Source organism: Gopherus evgoodei, chromosome 4 (assembly GCF_007399415.2).
Source record: "Gopherus evgoodei ecotype Sinaloan lineage chromosome 4, rGopEvg1_v1.p, whole genome shotgun sequence".
Lineage (NCBI taxonomy): Eukaryota > Metazoa > Chordata > Testudines > Testudinidae > Gopherus > Gopherus evgoodei.
Window position 1 is genome coordinate 65,565,006 of NC_044325.1, and position 20,436 is coordinate 65,585,441.

The window sequence follows — 20,436 nt, forward strand, 5'->3', positions numbered from 1 at the left end:
TTATAGATGTGTAATATCTGCTTTTGTTTTGCCTTCAGAATCTGTGCATAAGCCGCTCTATAGAATTGGGTTGCTTCTTGAGGTGTAAGAGTATTATATTGTGAGTGGTCTAGGTATAAGGTCCACAAAAGCATTAAGATGCTCCATCCCCAGAAATATGTATGTATTTTGTGAGGCTCCTTTCAGAGCTGTATTGTTTACGGTTTCAATAGGAAGCAAGGGAGGTGATCTGCTTCACCAGCTAATTGGTGCAATGCCTTCATGTTCTGAGTGTGTCCCAAGGTGGATGAGCAAAAAAAGAGAGCTTCAGAAAGTTGGAGAAGCGAGAGCACTGATTAGGCAGTGGGGAACTGAAGATTTATAATCCAAAATAATGCCGTGTCTATCCAGCTGTGACTGTCAGTGTGTGGACTGGCCTCACTGACTATTGTCCTGGAATCTTATTGTTCTGCACCCCAACTTATGTAATAATGAATTCCTTTGAGCCATTTTATTTTTATGCTGCTGTTGTTTTCTCCAGTGCATGCAATATCTCTCTGGGTTCTGCTTCTAGGCATGAGAATTGCTGATGTGTTCTCTCCATTTAACTTGAGCTGTTTGTTTGTTTGGGAGAATGTAGCACATGCTCATTTCATATCGCTGGTGCATTATGGGCTTTTCTGAGGTATTTTTGTTTTTCATACTAGGAGTTGCATAGAGGCTTATAATATAATTTTGATTGTTGGTGCGAACACACTGTTTTATTGTTTGGAAAGCACTAGGTTCCAAGTTATTTGGAAGAGAGGTTTTACACTGATCTCACTGTGGAAAGTTTCAGGGATTATAGATGCATGGGTTGGCAGAGTGTATTTTTAAATCCCCTTTTTGTATGATTTTATTGAAGCTCTATCTTTAATAGCAGGAGATAAACTTGATTTAATTTTGGCTAGTGCTTCTAAAAGCAGTGTAAAGAGTTTGTATGTGCTCTAGAGAAGCACTGTTTGTCCTTGGATTTATTCTAAATTGATAACCCCTTGTCAAATGTTTGATGAGGCAGTGGTCCATTCCAGGAAAGCTGGGTATTTCCTGTGGCTGGGAATGTGACTGGCGTTTGATGTAAAATCAAGACTGGGGCCTGATTCACTACTGTTACTCCAGTTTTACACCAGTACAACTCCATTTCAATCAGTACCATTGTGATAATTACAAAGGAGTGTGCTTTCAACCCACAGACCTTTTGAGAGAGGAAGTACAGAACTGCCAGTATGTTCTGCATCCATCACCTCTTAGAGTGTTATAACAGGATTAATATGTCCTTGAGCTCTGAGGGGGCAAGCAGCACAGGCGCAGTGTTAGAACATTTGTAAATGTGTCTGTTATAAGAACAGTGACTGTTCTTAGATTCCCTCCCCCATATCCTTTAAGTATGAATTAACTTCAGAACACAAAATGGCATAGTTACAATGATGTATTAATTATATGGCATTTTGCAGACCAAAGACTATGTCTTTACCCAAGGGAGCTTATAATTGAAGCCCCAATCCTGTAACTAGCCCTGAGTTGGTGGATTTCTACAGCTGCAGGGAGCCCCATTAACATCAGTGGGACTTCAGATGGGCACAGGGCCACCCCCAGGGAAGGAGTTGATGCATGATCAGGACTAGGGTGATCAGATGTCCCGATTTTATAGGGACAGTCCTGATTTTTGGGTCTTTTTCTTATATAGGCTCCTGTACCCCCATCTCCTGTCCCGATTTTTCACACTTGCTGTCTGGTCACTCTAATCAGGACCCAGGATCAGGTGATAATTTGAGAGAAGGTAAATGCTGATTTGAGGGGAGCAAGGGAGGAGAGCAAGAGTTGAAGATAATAAAATAATGTGGTGATTTAAGTGAGTAACACATGTATCTTGAGATTTGTTTTTACTGTTACTTAGCAAGGAAAACTAGGGTTCATATAGGGCTGCTGGAAGAAGAGTGGGAGGAGGATCAGGAAGACGGTTCCAAGTTCATGGAAGAAGGAATGGAGAGCAAAATGGGTGAAGGAAATAAAGGTTGTGATTCGGTATGTGGTTTGGACAAGTAAAATAGACATTACAGGGTATAATTTTTCCAAAGCACCCAAATGACTTGGGAGCCTATGTCTCATTTTAAAAGCACCTAAACTTCAAGTCAGTGAGACCTGGGTGCTTTAGAAAATATTACTTACAGTGACCAGGCATAGGAGTATATTTTGAAGAACACACGTGGCCGCATCAAGATGGGCACAGAGAAGGGTGTCCAGAATGAGGTTTGTTGTGATAATGTAGGACCAAGACCTAAAGTTGCATTAGACAGAGCCAAACTGATAGTGTTTGATAGCTTGTGTGCAGTTTGCATTGACCTCTCTCATGGTTCTAAAATTTTGTTTACATCCCATTATTCAGTTCTTCTGAAAAGGTTTGAATATGTCCTTTCTTTCCCTACTAATTTTGTCAGTCCATATTTGTCAAATGGAGACCTTCTTTTGCTGTACCTTTCTGTGTGTAAATTGCATCCATTCTGGTTGATCTGCTAGCCCTTCCCCACTCCCACCAGCTCCAGTATGCCCAAGAATCTCCCAAAAGGTAGCTGTGACTTGACACACAGTATAATCAATGAAGTTTGAAATATCTGACTAGTAATGTTATTAAAAAACCTGATTAAACAAAATAATACCAACAAAACCCTTGATGGACCAAACAGAAAAACCACCATCAAACCTACCAGTGCATCAAAGGTAGCATTGTTTCATGTGGTTTATACCATAAAACACAATTTTTTAAATATACAGGATAGCCACTTGGGATATGTCTACACTGCAGCTGGGAGCAGGTCTCCAGCCTGTCTGGACAGACTCCTGCTGGTGAGGCGTGAGCTAGCATGCTAAAACTAGCAATGTGGATGTTCTGGCTCAGGCTGGAGCTTGGACTCTTAAGCCCACCCACCCCACTAGCCTTCAGAGCCCAGACTCCCAGCCAGAACATCCACATTGCTCTTTTTAGTGCACTATGTTGAGCCCCGCTGGTGCTAGTCTCTCTCTACTCAGGCTGGGAGACTGGTGCCCAGCTGCAGTTTGGACATACACAAAAGGTGTTATAATGCATGAGTCCTGGCAGGATTTCACTGCTTAGGCACAAGAGGCACAAAGCCTTGAGAAGGACAGACTGGAGAGACATGGAGACCAATAGGAAAGATGCAGAGACTGACCAGCACAGATGGATAAATCAGAGAAGGGCAATCTGCAATTGTACCATTTTGCTGGAAGACTCTACTAAGAAAACTTTCAGTTCTATTCTGTACCCTTCTCTTAAAATATTGAAAGTCATCTGAAAAGGTATGGGTAAGATCCCTCTACACTTCCATATAAAATAGAACTTAAAAGTGCCATTGTAGTATAGAGGATCCTATTTTAGTACTGCCTGAAATTTGTAAATTGCAGGAGAATTTGGTCCCTAGCCAGATGCTTCTGTATTTGATAGATGAGTTATTTTTGTCTCCTGAATGTCTTGCACTTGACACCCACCCACAGCCCTCTGTAAAGGTTGCTAATGTTACACTGGGTTCTCTTGCCCAAGGTCACAGCATGGGTGCTGTGCTGACTGATTTGTCAAAGGCTTTTAATTTATTTAATTGCACTTTGTTACTTCAGCCGATTTGGTTCAGCTCTAATTTGATTGAGTGGGGAAAATGTCTCTTGTGCTCATAAGTCCTTTGATGATGGAAATTTATGCTTGGGGTGCCTCTGGGATCCATGCCAGAAATGCCTCTCTTATCCATTTTGATTAAAGATCTATCCAAGGTATGTTTGACATCCTTTAGTGTGCCCCAAGGCTGACACCACCGCATGGTGATGTTATGGTGCATGGGCCATGCACGCGAGGTCACTGGGGTATAATAGGTTTGCATCCAGGAATCAAACTGGTCTTTCTTACAACAGTGGCCATCTGTTTCTCAAATGTCAAACTGCCATCAAAAGGAACATCTTGTGATGTTTATGTTGCAATAAAATGCTCCAACAAAGGAAATTGTTTCTCTCTCTTAAATAGGTCCTGACAATCTTGACCTTAAATTTGGCTATCTACAGTATTACTGTTGAATATTGGTTTAAATTGAAAGATGAAACTACAGTTATATTTCGCTCAGCTCTAGTGAATGCAGTTCTATTCATGATTCTCTAACTCTTCCTAACACATGAACATGCTGGACTGTCGCTGGTCTGGTCTATTTCTTTGCACCTTTGAACGGTGGCTCAAAGTCAGGTTTTGCAGGAGGATCAGGGAAATGTTTGGAGAAATTGGTACACATTGCTAATTGTGCTGTATGATGGGTATAAAGTGGGAGTACGGGGGGTTCTTATGATATACTGTAATGTTGTCCAAATGTTCCTTCTGATTTCTTCATTCCAGGCACGAATCCACCTCTGTTCTATCGCCAGTGCCAGTGCTTTCATCAGATAGCGACAAAGATGGTGAAGATGAAGGAAATGATGAAGACGAGTTAAATGGGCTACAGTCTTTCCAAATTCAATCCCGCTGCAACCCTGAGAGAGACTCAGGTATAAATGGGAAAGGATAGGGGCATGGACTGAGAAAAGGGAAGGGGACTTGAGCCTCGGCAGACTTGTGAGGCTGTATGGGGCAGGGAAAGGACATAGGAATAGCAGAGATGCAATCAAGTGCAGGCAGGAAGGGAAATACCAAGAGAATATTTTGGGGATGGGAGCAGAGGGGAGACCAACAGCCATACTTACCTATGCTGAGCTGGAGAGAGGCCAATTCTGACTTCCCTAATGAGAATTTTCAACAGGTTCTTACTGATTCTGGTTGGCCAAAGAGATTTCAATCAGAGCTATTGGGGCTATTAGTCTAGTGACTCCCCGGGCTTCTGATTCTTGAATAAAAAGCCACAGAGGTCAGTGGAAGCCTGAAGAAACCAGATCCAGGCTTCTAATGGTGTCTGCCATACGTGCTTCTAGGAGTTCTCATTACTGGGGACAGGTCAAGTGAAAATGCAGTAGCCATGAGGCTTTAGAGGAAAGAAAGGGGGATAAAATAGCCTTACTGGCCAGGATGCCAACTAGATATAGTTTTGTCTCTTTTTTCAGATCCAGGCCTTTCCCTCTCAAGAAGCCTCTCCCATTGGGAAATGAGGAGGGTGAGTCACTAATTCTTCAAAATTTTTCTTCTCGTCATAAGGAAGAGTATCTATGGAGACCAGAAACTACTAATCCTAGCTGATGGTAGGAATACTGCAGTGAGAAATCTCCCCGTGCAGGAATCCCATTGCTGTGGCCAGTCTATGAGGAAGCATTCAATTTGGGAGGAAGTGTCCAGTACTACCATGTGCTGATTGTGGCTAGAGGATAAGAACAGCCATGCTGAGTCAGACCAATGGTCCGTCTAGCCCAGTATCCTATCTTCCAACAGCGGCCAATGCCAGATGAGTCAGAGGGAAAGAACAAAGAACAGGGCAGCTATCGAGTGATCTATCCCCTGTCATCCAGTCCCAGCATCTGGCAGTTAGAGGCTTATGATTTTGTAGAACATGATCATCATAAAAATTAACCCTGGAATAGATCTAACTGTACTGGATCATCTAGTCAGTCAGTCTCATTGTTGGTGGAGGATAGGATGTGAGAGAGAGGTTTTTTTTTTTTTTATTAAATGTTAAAAGGATCTGGCTGGAAATCCTAGTCAATATAATAAAACCACCTCTTTACCCATTGTTACTATTGAGTGCAGCAGAGTCTTGGTGTCTCAATTTACGCTAATAGCATGAGACCCAGCACTCATGGGCTTTCACACTGCCTTACACAAATACATCTAGTAGCTATATTGCAGAGTCTTGGGGTTTCTCAGCATCTCACACAGGCTGGATATTCTTCCATATATATTTAGGACCCTTTGGGGCAATTCTTTACCTCTGATATCCTGCTCCTTCACTTCAGTCCTGAATAATGAGCCTTTATGAGGATACGTTGCTTGAGGTTGAAATTTAACTGAACCACTTTGTCTTGACATGAAAACTTTTGAATTGGTTTCTTTGGTTAATTAAATTTAGTTACAATGAGGGTGCACTTGGATCATCTTCACATTATGAGGCTCTTATAACTAAAGCTTTCTGTATGACTGAGGGTTTTTGGGTTTAGGAAGATGCATAGATGACTATTTTGACTTGATCCTAGGTTTTCTCTTCTATTTCTCCATAAGCAGAATTTTATCTCCAATACTCTTATCTTTTTCTTTCAACTTCCTCCAGGCAAAAGAGATTGCAGAGATCCAGCGTTCAGAGACTGCAATGAATAAGATTCCCCGGCAGCGGGGCCGTTGGTCCCAGCCAACCAGTAACATAGAGATGACGGTTAAATCCATGCTGGACTTGCGCCAGCTGGAGTCTTTCTCAGTCTCTCGATCCCCCAGTCGAGACTCGCTGTCCCAGACCAGCAATGGAGATGACAGAGAAGAGCATGCTGATCTCTCTCTGCACGTCAACAAGGTAACAATGGCTGTGGATTCAACATATAGGCAATAGGAAACCCAAGGCTTTCCACAGAAGGCTTCCTGGAGCTCTTTGACCGCTGCTGGCCAATGAGAATTGAGCCTGACACAGTAAATGCCTGGTTGATTTCCTGCACTTTATTTCACTTGAATCTATTACTGGTAGCCAGGTGACCTCTGTCTAGAACACTCCTCCTCATTGAGCCATGGTTCCTCAGTTCCAGGAATGGCTGACCTGCATGTTGTCTGAGGCCAACAGAGTTCTAGTGCAGTCTGTGATTGAGTTTATCTTTAACACGGTGCTGTGGCCTGTGAAGACTACTTAGCTCAAGATGGATCATTCTGTGCTGATACTAACTTCTGTGGAGTGACTCCTGCTTTATGTTGGTATAAGTGGACACACTAAGCTGAGGGGAGAGGTAGATATGCTGGAGGGTAGGGATAGGGTCCAGAGTGACCTAGACAGATTGGAGGATTGTGCCAAAAGAAATCTGATGAGGTTCAACAAGGACAACTGCAGGTCCTGCATTTAGGATGGAAGAATCCCATGCATTGCTATAGACTGGGGACCGACTGGCTAAATGGTAGTTCTGCAGAAAAGGACCTGGGATTACAGTGGACAAGAAGCTGGATATGAGTCAACAGTGTGCCCTTGTGGCCAAGAAGGCTAACGGCATATTGGGCTGCATTAGTAGGAGTATTGCCAGCAGATCGAGGGAAGTGATTATTAACCTCTATTCAGCACTGGTGAGGCCATATCTGGAGTAGTGTATCCAGTTCCCCTCCCCCTCCTCCCCCCGCTATAGAAAAGATGTGGACAAATTAGAGAGAGTCCAGTGGAGGGCAATGAAAATGATTAGGGGGCTGGGGAACATGACTTATGAGGAGAGGCTCAGGGAACTGGGATTATTTATTCTGCAGAAGAGAAGAGTGAGGGGGGATTTGATAGCAGCCTTCAACTACCTGAAGGAGGGTTCCAAAGAGGATGGAGCTCAGCTGTTCTCAGTGGTGGCAGATGACAGAACAAGAAGCAATGATCTCAAGTTGCAGTGGGGGAGGTCTAGGCTGGATATTAGGAAACACTATTTCACTAGGAGGGTGGTGAAGCATTGGAATGGTTACCCGGGGAGGTGGTGGAATCTCCATCCTTGGAGGTTTTTAAGGCCGGCTTGACAAAGCCCTGGTTGGGATGATTTAGTTGGGGTTGGCCCTGCTTTGAGTAGGGGGTTGGACTATATTACCTCCTGAGGTCTCTTCCAACTCTAATCTTCTATGATTCTAAGTGAGAGGAGAATTAGAGTCAGTGTGTGTAATAGCTGGTTGACCTTGTCAGATGGGGGGGTGTATGTCTGTGTGTGGGAGGGGAGATGGGACAGGGCCAATGCAAAAAGTGCTATTTTCTAATTGCACCCTTTGCTGTAGTGGGCACTATATAACTCCCACACTGCCCTGCTGAAGTCAAGGAAATGCACTAGTAACCTATACTATTTCTGTATTTCTGCACCAGGTTGGAGACTCCATAGCTCCTCAGGATAGCCGGCCTTGCGTCCGACCTCAAATGATTCGGCTTGTGTCATGTGAAGAGGGGGTTTTCACTCAGGAACTGGAGCCCTTTGAGAGTGAGGAATGTGTAATCTACCCTGAACAAGATGAGATCCACCCCACCAACAGTAGCAGGTTAAAAAAGCCAAACAATCTCTTCTGTATATGGCTAAGCCACTGCTGCATCGTTTTTCTTGTCTGCAGGTGTGGTAACTTGGGTGAGGTGATTTACTGTCAGCTCAATGCTGGACATATTTAGTTAAGGACTTTACTAATGCACTCCTGATTCTAAAGGGAGCTAAACCTAGGGTTCAGTAAAACAATCTCTGCTTGCGAGCAAGTCATGCATGTCGGCAAACTCCTCCAATTTCTCCTTGAAATAGACAACATGGAAGAACCTCTCTTTTCCTTCCTCCTTCATACGAGTTGAATTTAAGTAATGGAAAATCTTATGCTGGAAACCCTCCTGACGGTGGAGGTGTATTTGGCTGTGGAATGGCTACCCTAGGGATGTGGTGGAAACCTGCTTGTTTGGGACATTTTAAAATTAGGCTGGATGAAGCTAATGAACATGCATGCGATGACTGCATCAGCTAAATGGAATCAGAGAGACTGAGAAGACCTTTTGTCTTCCATTTTCTCTTCTTCATTTCTATTTTAGACCATTCCACTTTACACCTTCACTTCCCCCTATTTCCTTTTCTGAATAACACTCCCTCTCCTTCCACTTAGAGCTGTTTAATTCCCCCACCCCCCATTCCAGTACAGGGTACCGGTTGTGAGTTTTAGGTGAGCTCTCATAGAATAGTGCATGCCAACTTTATGTAGCTGAAACTTCTAACCTCCTCCATTTCCCCGCCCCCCTGCAACCCAGTTTCTCTTTATTTATGTTTTTAATTTTATAGTAATAATATTTAGACAGAGCAGGCCCATGTGCAGTTCCAGCATATTAGAAAGGAGGGGGCCTTTGGTGGTGTTGGATACAGATTGGACATGGTACAAAGCACACACAGTTTGCAAGCTGTCAGGGCTAATCTCCCTCCAGTTATCTTACAGTAAATATCTGTCATAGTGACTTTCATGTTCCAAGTCAAATCTTAGTGTCTGAATCCGAAGTATTCCATGAAGTGGAACACTGTAATCTTCACAAATAAGGCGAAAGGATACCGTTGGCCTTGCTCTTTGATGTGGAGCTGGGACAAGAGCAAGGATTCAGATCTTCTAATGCTGACTTCCATGCAGTATTCACTGATGAAAATCAGTCTTCCTGTCCTCAGAATTTGCTTTATTTCACAACACTAAGACCCTCAGAGAAACAGAATATGAGTGTGGAAAGACCCTGGCTTAGGCCTCAAATTGTGGAAAAATTGAGTTTACAAAATCTGCGACTAGGAATGTTTTATGGAAAATACCTCTCTTTTTTTTTTTTTTTTTCTAAATGGACTAGTGCATTCATTTTCTTGCAGTATTGGAAATCCAACCACAGCAGCTCTGTTAGTGCCTGAGAATCAAAATGTGAAACTGAGTATAATCAGAAAGAGAAACAGACCAGTTTGATTTTCCTGTCCAAGCTTAATGAAATGCAAAAATAAACTGTATAAATGGTAAAAGAAATAAACTTAATTTTTAATAACTTTGTTTTTAAATAATCAAAGGTGTTACTAACACAGGTAAGGACTCTACAAATTATAATCTTAAACTGGACAAAGCATCTCTTCTAGTTTGTACTCTTCCTGTCTCTCTTGTAGTGAGTTCCAGGTAAAAGCACTGCCCCACGGGAAGCTAGTTAGAGGTTACCACAGCAACGGATGCCCTGATAAGCAGAGTCCTGACAGTGCTTGCTCTGTAGATTACAGTAGCAGTCGCCTCTCCAGCCCAGACCATCCAAATGAAGGTGAGATGTGAATACGTGTTATGAGCCCATTTTCACACCACATGGAACACTGCAGAAACTTACTGAGATCGTTCGCTGCCAGGCTTGGTGGCAAACTGAACTCAAAGATGTGATGTGATTTTTGGGGAGCTGGGATGATGCTACTTTCCTATTAAAGTAAAACTCACCCTGGTATTACCATAAAGACCCAGATACTTCTGAATATGCACTTTCCTGAGTACATTTGAGAGGGGTTAGAGGGTGGATTGCTGCCTGCTCCCTCAACTACCTGCAGTCAGACCACTCTATGCTGTTGTCCTTGTGGGCTGTGCTGCCTGTGTAATATTGTACATCTGGAAATTGCATCCTAATGGCAGTAATGCTGATTTGCTGGTGCTCTGACCTTAGTCCTTAACGTGACACCTTCATGAGGAGCTTCTTCTAAGAGTGATGTTCAGTTGTGGCCAGGATGTAGACATTATTGTGACTGTACATTATTTTCCACATGCTTCCAGATTCTGAGAGCACAGAGCCTCTCAGTGTGGATGGCGTCTCAGACCTGGAGGAACAAGTGGATGGAGAGGACGAGGAGGATGCGGGCACTAGCATGCTGGAGGGAGAGGTCCCCAAGACTCCAGATCAGGAGAAGTTCCTCAAGCAGCATTTTGAGACTCTGGTCAATGGTGGTGAAAAAGGTACACCTTCAAACCCAGTGGAAGAACTTTCTCCCTGGTGAGATTTTTATAGCTCCAGACCCATCTGCTTTATAAAACCAAGTAGACCCCAAAAGGTTCTGTCTTGCTGTTGCTCACACTTTACAGCTGAACCTTGCCTGTGTGTGGTGGGGAGGTGGTAGAGGTGAAGCAAAGCAGAAAGGCCTAAAGAAAAGGGTGTCTGATAACTCCCACAATGTGCAAATGAGAATGTGTGTAAGGAAATGTGGCTATAAAAAGGAATCCTTGTTTCTTGGGTTACTGCAGTGTCTTTCAACTTGGGGGTTGCGCCCTCCAGGTGGGTCGCGGGATGAGTTTAGGGGGATTCTGGGCTTGGGCTCTCAGGCCCAGGCAGCAGAGCTGGGGCTCAGTAGTTTCAGTCCCCTACCTTTTCAAGGCTTAGAGGGGTGGAGAGTCAAGATTTTTTTCAAGTCCAAAGGGGTCACCAGCACAAAAAGGTTGAGAAACACTGGGTTAGTGAAACTGTTCTTGTTGACCTGGTGAAGTGCTGTTCTTGGAATCTGGGAGTCGCATTCTCTTGTCCCATCTCTAGCTTCGCAGTGTAAATTAATTACAGTGTGTCCATCTGTATCAGGGGTTGGCAACCTTTCAGAAGTGGTGTGCCAAGTTCACTGTAATTTAAGGTTTCGCGTGCCAGTGATACATTTTAACGTTTGTAGGTCTCTCTCTATGTCTATATTATATAAATAAACTATTGTTGTATTTAAAGTAAATAAGGTTTTTAAAATAGTTACGCTTAATTTAAAATAATATTAAAACGCAAATCTTATCAGTTTAGTGTGATCCTTGCCTGGGGTTCCAGCCACCAGCCCCGCTTAGCCCGCTGCCGGTCTGGGGTCCAGCCACTCAGCTGGCAGAAGGCTGAGCGGGCCAGCGGGAGGCTGAGCAGGGCCAGCAGGGGGCTGAGTGGCTCAGTCCGCTGTGTCTGGGGTGCCGGCACCACTCAGCCTGTTGCCGGTCTGGGGTTCCAGCTGCTGGCCCCGCTCAGCCTCCTGCCAGCCTGGGTGAGCAGAACCCCAGGCTGGTAGTGGGCTGAGGGGGGCTGGCAGCCAGGATCCGGGCTGGCAGGAGCTGACGGACAGAGTCCCAGATTAGCAATGGGCTGAACTGCTCAGCCTGCTCCCGGTATGGGGTCCCAGCCCCGCTCAGCCCGCTGCCAGACTGGCAGAATGGAACCCCAGGCTGGCAGGAGGCTGAGTGGTGCCAGTGGCTGGGACCTCAGACTGGCAGCAGACTGAGCTGCTCAGCCTGCTGCTAGTCTGAGGTCCCGGCCACTGGCCCCACTCAGCCAGCTGAGTGAATGGAACCCCAGACCGGCAGCAGGCTGAGCAGGGCCAGCAGCTGGACCCCAGACCGGTAGTGGGTTGAGCGGGGCTGGTGGCTGGAACCCCAAACAAGGATCCCAGGCCCTGCTCAGCCCGCTGCCTGTCTGGGCTGAGTGAGTCCGGTGGCTGGGACCCCAGACCAGGAGCCGGCTGAGCTGCTCAGCCCGCTGCCGGTCTGGGGTTCCGTCCGCCAGCTCTTGCCAGCTGGAATCCTGGCCACCAGCCCGCTACCAGCCTGGGGTTCTGTTCACCCAGGCCAGCAGGAGGCTGAGCAAGGCCGGCACCCCAGACTGGCAGCGGACTGAGCCACTCAGCTTGCTGCCGCCCCCAGTCAGCCTGCCACTGGCTGAGTGAATGGAACCCGAGGCTGGCAGCAGGCTGAGCAGCTCAGCCTGCCGCCACTCTGGAGTTCCATCCACCGGCTCCTGCCAGCCGGGGTCTCAGCCGCCAGCCTGCTCAGTCTGCTGACAGCCCGGGATACCGCTGGCAAAAGGGCACAGCCAGAACCCTAGAGAGGTGGTGGGCTGAACTTCTCAGCCTGCCGCTGCATGCCATCAAAAATTGGCTTGCATGCCACCTGTGGCACGCATGCTGTAGTTTGCCGACCCCTGATCTATATAATAAGATGGGGTGACCTCTAGTGGTGCATATTTGCATAGCAAACATCACAAAAGACAGATGAGAAGTGGGGCAGAGGGAGAGAATGAGGACATCAAATTGGAAAAAGAGATATTTAGTTTGTATCAGTCATTTCAGGGATCAGTGTGTCTTGCTAGTCATGAGAATGATTGTACCTAGCATCGTTCCTGCATGCTGTCTTATTTTTCTCCCACAAGTCTAGATACAGGATAATAATCTATGGGGAAAGGAAGAGGAATATCCTTAGGGAAACCCTTCTTTCTTTTAATATAGTTTGAGGCTGGGGAATTGAGATGTGCTGAGTAGAACAGAAAAGGGCAGCAGGAGATAAAATTATTCTGTGTTGTCTTATTGCCTCAAGCAGTTCTTACATCTCCTCTGAAATGGAGTAGTGCCTGCTAGAATTCATCTGAAGAAACTTCATTTGTCCTAATGTTTGCATCTTGTTATATAATTTACATATTTCCCCCTGAATTCATAGGTGGATCATGTAGGACCCTAGAGAGAACTGAAAATATCAGCATTTCTTCTCGCTTTCTCTCCCAGTCCCCAGCTCTCAGGTACAGCTCTGCCTTTTTTTTAGTAATGTGAATAGATTTATTCCTGGACACTGGTCTAAAACCTGCCAGCAGCCTTTTGGGTTTCACATACTTTGGCACAGTGGTCTCTTGGATGGGGACCTGACAGGCTGGCTGCAAACTGTCACAGATCAGATTGTCCATTCTGTATCATCCTAGCTGCTCTACATCGGCCTAAAGTGACACTGCTTCTTATCTAATTTGCTTTTCACCATTTACGCTCAGTTTTATTTTCTGCATTTCATTCAGCTTGGACAATGAAAATGTGCTAGTCAGTTTTGTTTTTGTTTATAGTCAGTTCTTAATCAGCTTCATTTCTGGTTTCTATTCAGTGTCTAGGTTATAAACACGGCAGGGGAATTTATTTCCTCTAAAATTAACTGTTTCCATTGAAATTAAAATGAAACAAAAATAATGAAAACGCTTCTACTGATAGGTTTTATAAAAGCTTTATTAAACACAACATCTAAACTTTGGGTTCAAATTGACTTGACAGCATCATTTTAAACTGAGCAAGGTTCACCTTTAGCATTCACAAGTTGTGTCCACATTAAGGGTTTTAGAGAAACTTGCTGCCATTGCTTTAGTGGCAGTGCAGGTTCCACTCCAGAGATAGTGCAGACTGCCTGCTAGCGTTTTTGCCACTGTGTTGTGTACTCTTGCTCATCACAGGGTTAGTCACCATCTACTGGCATTTTGCCACCATGGTTGATACTAGCACTTCTACTGTTACGAGCTTTAGGAGAACTGCAGTGATGCCACAGCAAAACTGGGAGATTTCCAGAAAAGTCCAGTTTAAAGCAGCTGTAGGGTAAGCTGCATACACGCATGAATATGTGATAGAATTTTTATCTGCCCAACTGCCAATCCAGCCAAGTGGAGCAGAGACTGTTCGGGGGTTGGGAGGTAACCCTACTTTCCTCTGCCTTAGAAGAAAAATGAAAATGATGGTACTTCTAGTGCCTTTTACTTAAGGAGAGCAAAAGATTTTCCAAACATGCAGCCCGTAAGATACTGACCAGTTTGATTTGTGTTATGTTAGGACTGACCAATTGCCAAATGTGCTGGGGGATGCTCTGGGGAGCAGTCTAGTGGAAGGAGAGAGGGTTTTTGGTGTTGACAAACTGAGCTGGGAGGGACCAGTCCTGACCTGACCCAAACCAACCTATTCCTCCCCTGACAGAATCTCTCCTTTTCTCCTGGCTTGCCTTCCTGCTAAGTCCCTCCATGAAACACATGACCCAGGGCTATTGGTGGTACTTAGTGCTCATCCTACCACCCAAGATAGGATGGTTTGAGACCAGTGCTGCCTTAGGGAAAAATAGAACCAGTGTGGTGACAGCAAAGGTTGATTTGACATGACAATCTCCATTTGCTGAGATCTTTGCCCCTGAGAAGCTGGCTTAATAATTTTGTACTTCTTCTTTACCCAACACCATCTATTTATTTGTGATTCATTTATTGCAGCCTTGAGAGTCTTATCTCTGCCTTCTCTCTGCAGGCATTTGTCACGCTCCTCATCAAATCTGATACTGGATCAAAAGCCCATTGAGGCTTCAGCCCAGTCAAAGCAGGTTTCTGTTGACCTGCTGAAAAATGGGAACAGCCATCATAATGCTGCCTTGGAGAATGACAGCCTTCTGGATGGTGTAAATTCCTACCGGTCCATTTACACCCAAAGAAAACGGAAGTCAGCAGTGGAGACCAATAGACTTGCTGTGGGACCTGGAAGAGTTATTGCACCCTTTCCAGAGGGTACTGGGAATGCGGGGATGAGGAAGTCCCAGTCAGTTCATGACCTCCTTCATGACGGTAAGGAAGTGGATGGGACTGCAATGTAACTCCAAGAGTAAATGGGGGTGGGGGGACTGAGTTTGAGTAGAGATGTAAATTAATCATAGTTCTTGTGATAGGTGAGCTACTGGCTCTGGGATCCTTAACTCTTAGTCTGCCAAGGAAAATATTCTTAATTACACAGCAGACTAGTCGGTGGCTCCCATCATCTGTTGGCTCTGGCTAGAAATCATTGGCTTAGCTGGCCTTCCAAATGAGTGGGAGGAATAGAGGAGGTGATGAGGATAGAGTTCAACTTTGATTTTGCCTCTGAAATACTGGAAGCAAAAAAACCCAACCAAACAAAAAAAGTCAATGTTTGCCATCGTTGTTGCATTCTGTCAAGGGGTGCCCTGTGGCAGTGAACTGGAAATGCTGAACTAATGACTTTGTGGGTTGGCCAAGCTGCAGTAGCAAAAGCTGGACATCCTGAAATTGCTATACTCTGTGTCCAGTGTGAAGTGAGTCAGCATTCTTGGCCAAGCCCTCAGTCCTCAGCATATGGCTGCCATCCTCATTACTAGCACTCTCTGACAGTCTCAGCAGGGAGGCCAAGGATGGAATGGGCAGTGAACAAAGAACTCTCTGGTCAGAGGTGGTGCAGTAGGTCAGGATTGGTCAGGAGGAGGTCATGATTGAGGCACATTGGCTGGGCAACATCGTGGCCCTTTCACCAGCACTAAATTCACTATTTTTTGTTAAAACCATACTGCTCTATGTAAATGAGTAGGCTGAGGAGAGATGAGAAATGAGGACTTTCACCTGCTTCCTCTGGTTTCCTCTTTCACTTAAAAATCCTAGTTTCTAAGGTCTTCTAGCCTTAGACCTTATGCGAGTGTCTTCTTAAGGTAAGCAACAATGCCTCTGGGGAATGAAGGAGGGGCAGGAGCTCATCTTTGAGATCTGTCAACATTAATACTGTTGCAGTTGTTCTAAATGCCTCTGTTCCAGAAGCTGAGCTGAAGTTAACAGGTTGGCGCAGTTGTGGTTCTTTCTGATTGGACAGTTCACTGCAGCCTTTATCTAGTTTTGTACATTTGTCTATTTAATTTTTGCAGATAAGAATCCAGGAGTGATATCCTCTACCAAGCAGCGTCCTCAGACACTAGTGGTGGCTGAGAAGGATCCAAAACCTAATCATTGCAGGCCATTGTCTGCAAGCCTGCTGAAGATGGATGGGTCCAGCTCCCTGCTGGTCAAAGACAGTAAGATTGTAAAATCAAAGTCCTACATGAATCCCACAACCAGCTTCATGGCCAAGATGTCACGCAGCATCTCTGTAGGGGAAAATCTATGCCTTGGTGACTCTGTCGAAACACTGACTGAGGAGAGGACCAGCCTACAGGGGCCTGAGAAGACACAGATAACTCCCCCAGCAGAGACTGAGAAGAACAAGCCACCTACAAAAGAGAATGTCCCAGGAAAGCCAGCCCTTCAGCAAGTTGTAAACTGCTCATCACCCAAGTCCTTCCACAGCAAGTTGGCATCATCAAACCGAGCACACTTGATCCTTGACATCCCCAAACCCTTGCCTGACAGACCCACCTTAGCTTCTTTCTCTCCCACTGCCAAATCCAAAACTTCACTCGAACTGGAGTCTCCTCAGTCACCTGCTGGGGTCTGTAAAAAGAAATCTCTTCTTGAGGGACGGGCCTTTAAGAGGGAGAGCCCAACTGCTGTGTCTGTTGCTAAAGAGAGCCCAGTGGAGAATCCAGCACTGAGGATAGATCGTCAGGATGATTCAGGGGTCACTAATCCAAAACTGAAAGAGTTTTCAGAAGGCTTTCACCCAAGGTCTCCTGAAAGCACAGTGCCCAGATGCAGAGAGAGGTTCTCCAGCATTGGCTGTGTGCTAGACAAACCACTTGGACTTTGCCCACTAGACCCCATCAGGCCAAGGTCTCCCACAACAGTGTCTGCCTCGGCACAGAACTCAGGTGTGCACAGATACCCATCTCTAATCTTCTCCCTTCTGTCTCCTGTCTTTGTGAACCGCTTCACGATTCCATCACATTTCTTTACGTCCAGCTTCTGGCCTGTCTCGTCTTGTCTGCACCTGTCTCGTTCCATAAGTCACCCCCTCAATGGTGAGACATTTCAGTCTAACATCTTTTACTCTGACTTGAATTTCTGTCTCCTTACTGTCTTGTGTCTTACATCATGTTTAGTCAGATAGCAGGCAAATGTTCTGCAGATTTTGTAGCATCCAAGTTTCCCTAAAGTGAATGGCAGGTGGAATGCAATACACACGTATAGACACCATGAGGATTCTTAGCTTGCTAGCTTTTGAGGTTGAAGAAAAAGGTGTGGTGTTAATATACTATAACTTCTGCATTATTTATAAATGGGAGAGTGTCAGCTGGAGAGTTACTCTCCAGCCCAAGAAAGAACTAGTGCCATGCCCTAGTCTGTTTCCGGCCTTTCCCTCAGGGCACAATCTGTTGATTCAATAGAAAACTCGTGGGTAACATCAAAACAAAAGATTTCCGTGCTCCACAGGGCTGCAGTCCCCAGTGACTTTTCCCTTGCCTCTCTGGTATTCTCCAGAAAGAAGGGATACTCTTCCCTTGAATCCATTGCTATGTCATGTGACAGGTGGGGTAGTCCTTAACCCTTCCCTGGCCGTTTTAACTTGTCATCGGGGCCAGTGTATAGGGCATTGGACTGTTTGAAAGGTCAGACAAACTCATCTTCTTTCCCAGTATTGTCAACCAAGTTGTGTAGGGAAATAAGTCACCTTTTATTATCTTCTGCTTGTCAGTGGTGAACTGTGAGGTTACAAACAATGGGTTGTGACCCCTCTGATGGAAGCAGTGGATTGCAAAAGGAAAGCTTCATTTCTCATACACACACACGGAGCTTGGCAAGCAAAGAAAAATGCAGAAAAAGTGTGTCCACTGAAAGCTTCTGAAGAGAGGTTTTTATCTAGATGTGGGTTTTTTTTTGTATTTTAGTAGTGCCTAGATGCCCTGATCTAGATTGAAGCCCCTTGTTGTACTAGGCACACTACACACATCTACAGTAAGACACATGGTCCTAGGCCTGAAGAGCTTGCAGTTTAATACTACACTCATTGTTCTGAAACTTAACTACTGTGTATCTGGGCTTTTCAAGAGCTAGCACCTTCTTGGAGCTATGGAATCTGATTCTACAATCATAATGTCACAGACCAGCTGTTTTCACTGTTTTTCTCTTAGATTTGAGAGTCAGAGCAAAAGTCACATGACATTTGGAGTCAGTTCACAGGAAGTTTCAGCCCAAGATCTGTAAAAGAGACACAGATCTGCAGCTAGAAATCCACCACCACCACCAGGAAATGATAAAAGGTTCATGAAGCCACATTTTTAAAATTTATATGTAATATACAGTAAGCACTTTGTAAAAGCACGTTAATACAGCAGGAAAGTTTGATCTAATCAACAGGGAATTAGAATGAGGGTTAGAGACCTGAAGTTTCTATCCTTATTCTGCTACTGACTCACTGTGACATTGGGGAAGTGACTTGACTTCTCTGTCTCTCAAGTTACCCTTCTGTAAATAGAATCTATACAATGTGGGGATAAAGATATTTACCTTTGCAAAGTACTGTGAGATCTAGAGATAGAAAGTGTTACAGACGTACTAAATATTATTGTCATTACTGTGTTAACTGACCTATGTCTGTTTTTGAAGAGGTACTGTCTCCACCTCTGAGCGCCTGTAGCTGAAAATACCCATTCATCCAGATATTTTTACAGCCTCTCTGTGCTGGTGGTTCACAGAGCAGGACAGCATAAGTTGAAGATCATGGGAGAAATCCAGAAATGGTGCTGAACAGAAAAGGTTTTGCTGTGTTCCTAATTTAGTAAGAATCATTGACAAGAAAATTGAAGCCACTGTGTTCAGACTATTGGTGATTCAGGAGGTGAAGATTGCATGGATCTGAGATGCTGTCTGGGAGCATAAGTATATGCCACTGGCTCATCTGTTCTTCATGTATTTTTGTTTTTTTTTATCTTGATGCTTGGGGCTAGGTTCCCCTTCAGCCTATCAAAGGACGGCATCTCTAGTCAGAAGTGCAGAATTACAATGTTCTTATGACCACTTTTTATTTTCCAGGTAACTAAAGGAGTTTGACTAGTACTGTCCAGTGCCTTTCAGAGCAGGAGATAATAGCTGCAATTATGCCTGTGTGTCTGTCTATTTGTGTTGTGTTTAAAGACTGCCCACCTTCAGCTGTTAGACTGCTGGGTTAATAGGGATATTAAGTGTATAGCTGAAGTTGTGCTTTTCTGATTTTTTTTATTTTTTTTTAATAATTCTGATGTAATGGCAGTAAACATCATGTATTGTTGAAAAGTACAGTTCCCATTCTCATGGGTGCTGTTTGACAGCTCTACCTTAGTCTCCAACTGCAATACATTTTGATGGTTTAAAACCATCTTCATTGTAATTCATCTTCATAACACATTAGATGCTTGTCTCATCCTGAAGATGGTGTAGAGAGAAATGCATGGAGTTATAGAGGAGTTGGGGGCTGCTTAGTGGCACTTGAGGTTAGTAATGCCTTTTACCTTTGGAGACCTTGTCTTGGGTCACAAGTGAGAGAGGCTTTGATGGTCTCAGCTTATCCAGAGTTACAAAACCACACTGAGTGACAGAAATCAGGGCAGTTGTTAGTCTCTGCTTAGCAGAGGCTGAAGACCAGAAAAGTGCGAGTGTGGAATGTTAGAACTGAGGACCATCTCCAGAGAGGTATGTGAGGGACGCTGGTGTAGCTCTTGCTTACACAATGTGTGGCTCAAGCCATTCTGGTTAGCCTCTTGTTTAAAAGTTGAGTGAAACACACGCGTGACCTTTAAAATAAGTATTAGCAGCTGTATTGGAGAAGTGGTTATTCTACAGATGGATTTCCTAACAAATGTGCGGGAGCGGTCTAGGACATTGGGATATGTTCATGGCTTAGTTCTTGTTTATTCTTCCTCTTCAGAACGTCACATCAGCATTGAGCAGTGTGAACATGTTGTATCTGAGCTCCAGGACAGCATGCGCAAGGCCATTCACCTTTACCACATGGTGAGTGACCTCAAACATTGGTCTGCCAATCAGTCAGCTTGTCTCTAGATCTCAAGAGTTAAGTACACACATAGACACTGGATGGACTGACGCATTCTTCTGATCGAGTTCTAGTGACAGAGGCAGCATGGTCTAGTGGGCTGCATCTGAGTTTGGGGCTGGGAGTCAGAAACTCCTGGATTCTAATTCTGGCTTAACCAATGGCTTGCCATATTGCCTTGGGCAAATCATTTAAACTTTACACCTGACTGTCCCTTTGGTAACCTGAGGGTAACAATTAACTCCCTCACAGGGGTATAGAAAGGATTAGTTAATAATTTATACAGGGCTTCAAATATAAAGCACAATTGAAATATTATAT

General features: G+C 44.7%; 1 protein-coding gene across 4 annotated transcripts in view; it reads left to right on the top strand.

The window, feature by feature from the left end:
• MAPKBP1 (mitogen-activated protein kinase binding protein 1) overlaps positions 1-20,436 on the top strand; it is a 143,756-nt gene that overhangs the window by 117,544 nt on the left and 5,776 nt on the right. For all 4 annotated transcript variants that reach the window (XM_030559546.1, XM_030559547.1, XM_030559548.1 and 1 more), the window contains 10 exons: positions 4,406-4,554; positions 5,104-5,153; positions 6,258-6,494; positions 8,004-8,173; positions 9,787-9,932; positions 10,427-10,606; positions 13,091-13,169; positions 14,689-14,999; positions 16,079-16,957; positions 19,990-20,075. In XM_030559546.1, the coding sequence (XP_030415406.1) occupies positions 4,406-4,554; positions 5,104-5,153; positions 6,258-6,494; positions 8,004-8,173; positions 9,787-9,932; positions 10,427-10,606; positions 13,091-13,169; positions 14,689-14,999; positions 16,079-16,957; positions 19,990-20,075 (2,287 nt within the window). The remainder of the gene's footprint in view (positions 1-4,405; positions 4,555-5,103; positions 5,154-6,257; positions 6,495-8,003; positions 8,174-9,786; positions 9,933-10,426; positions 10,607-13,090; positions 13,170-14,688; positions 15,000-16,078; positions 16,958-19,989; positions 20,076-20,436) is intronic.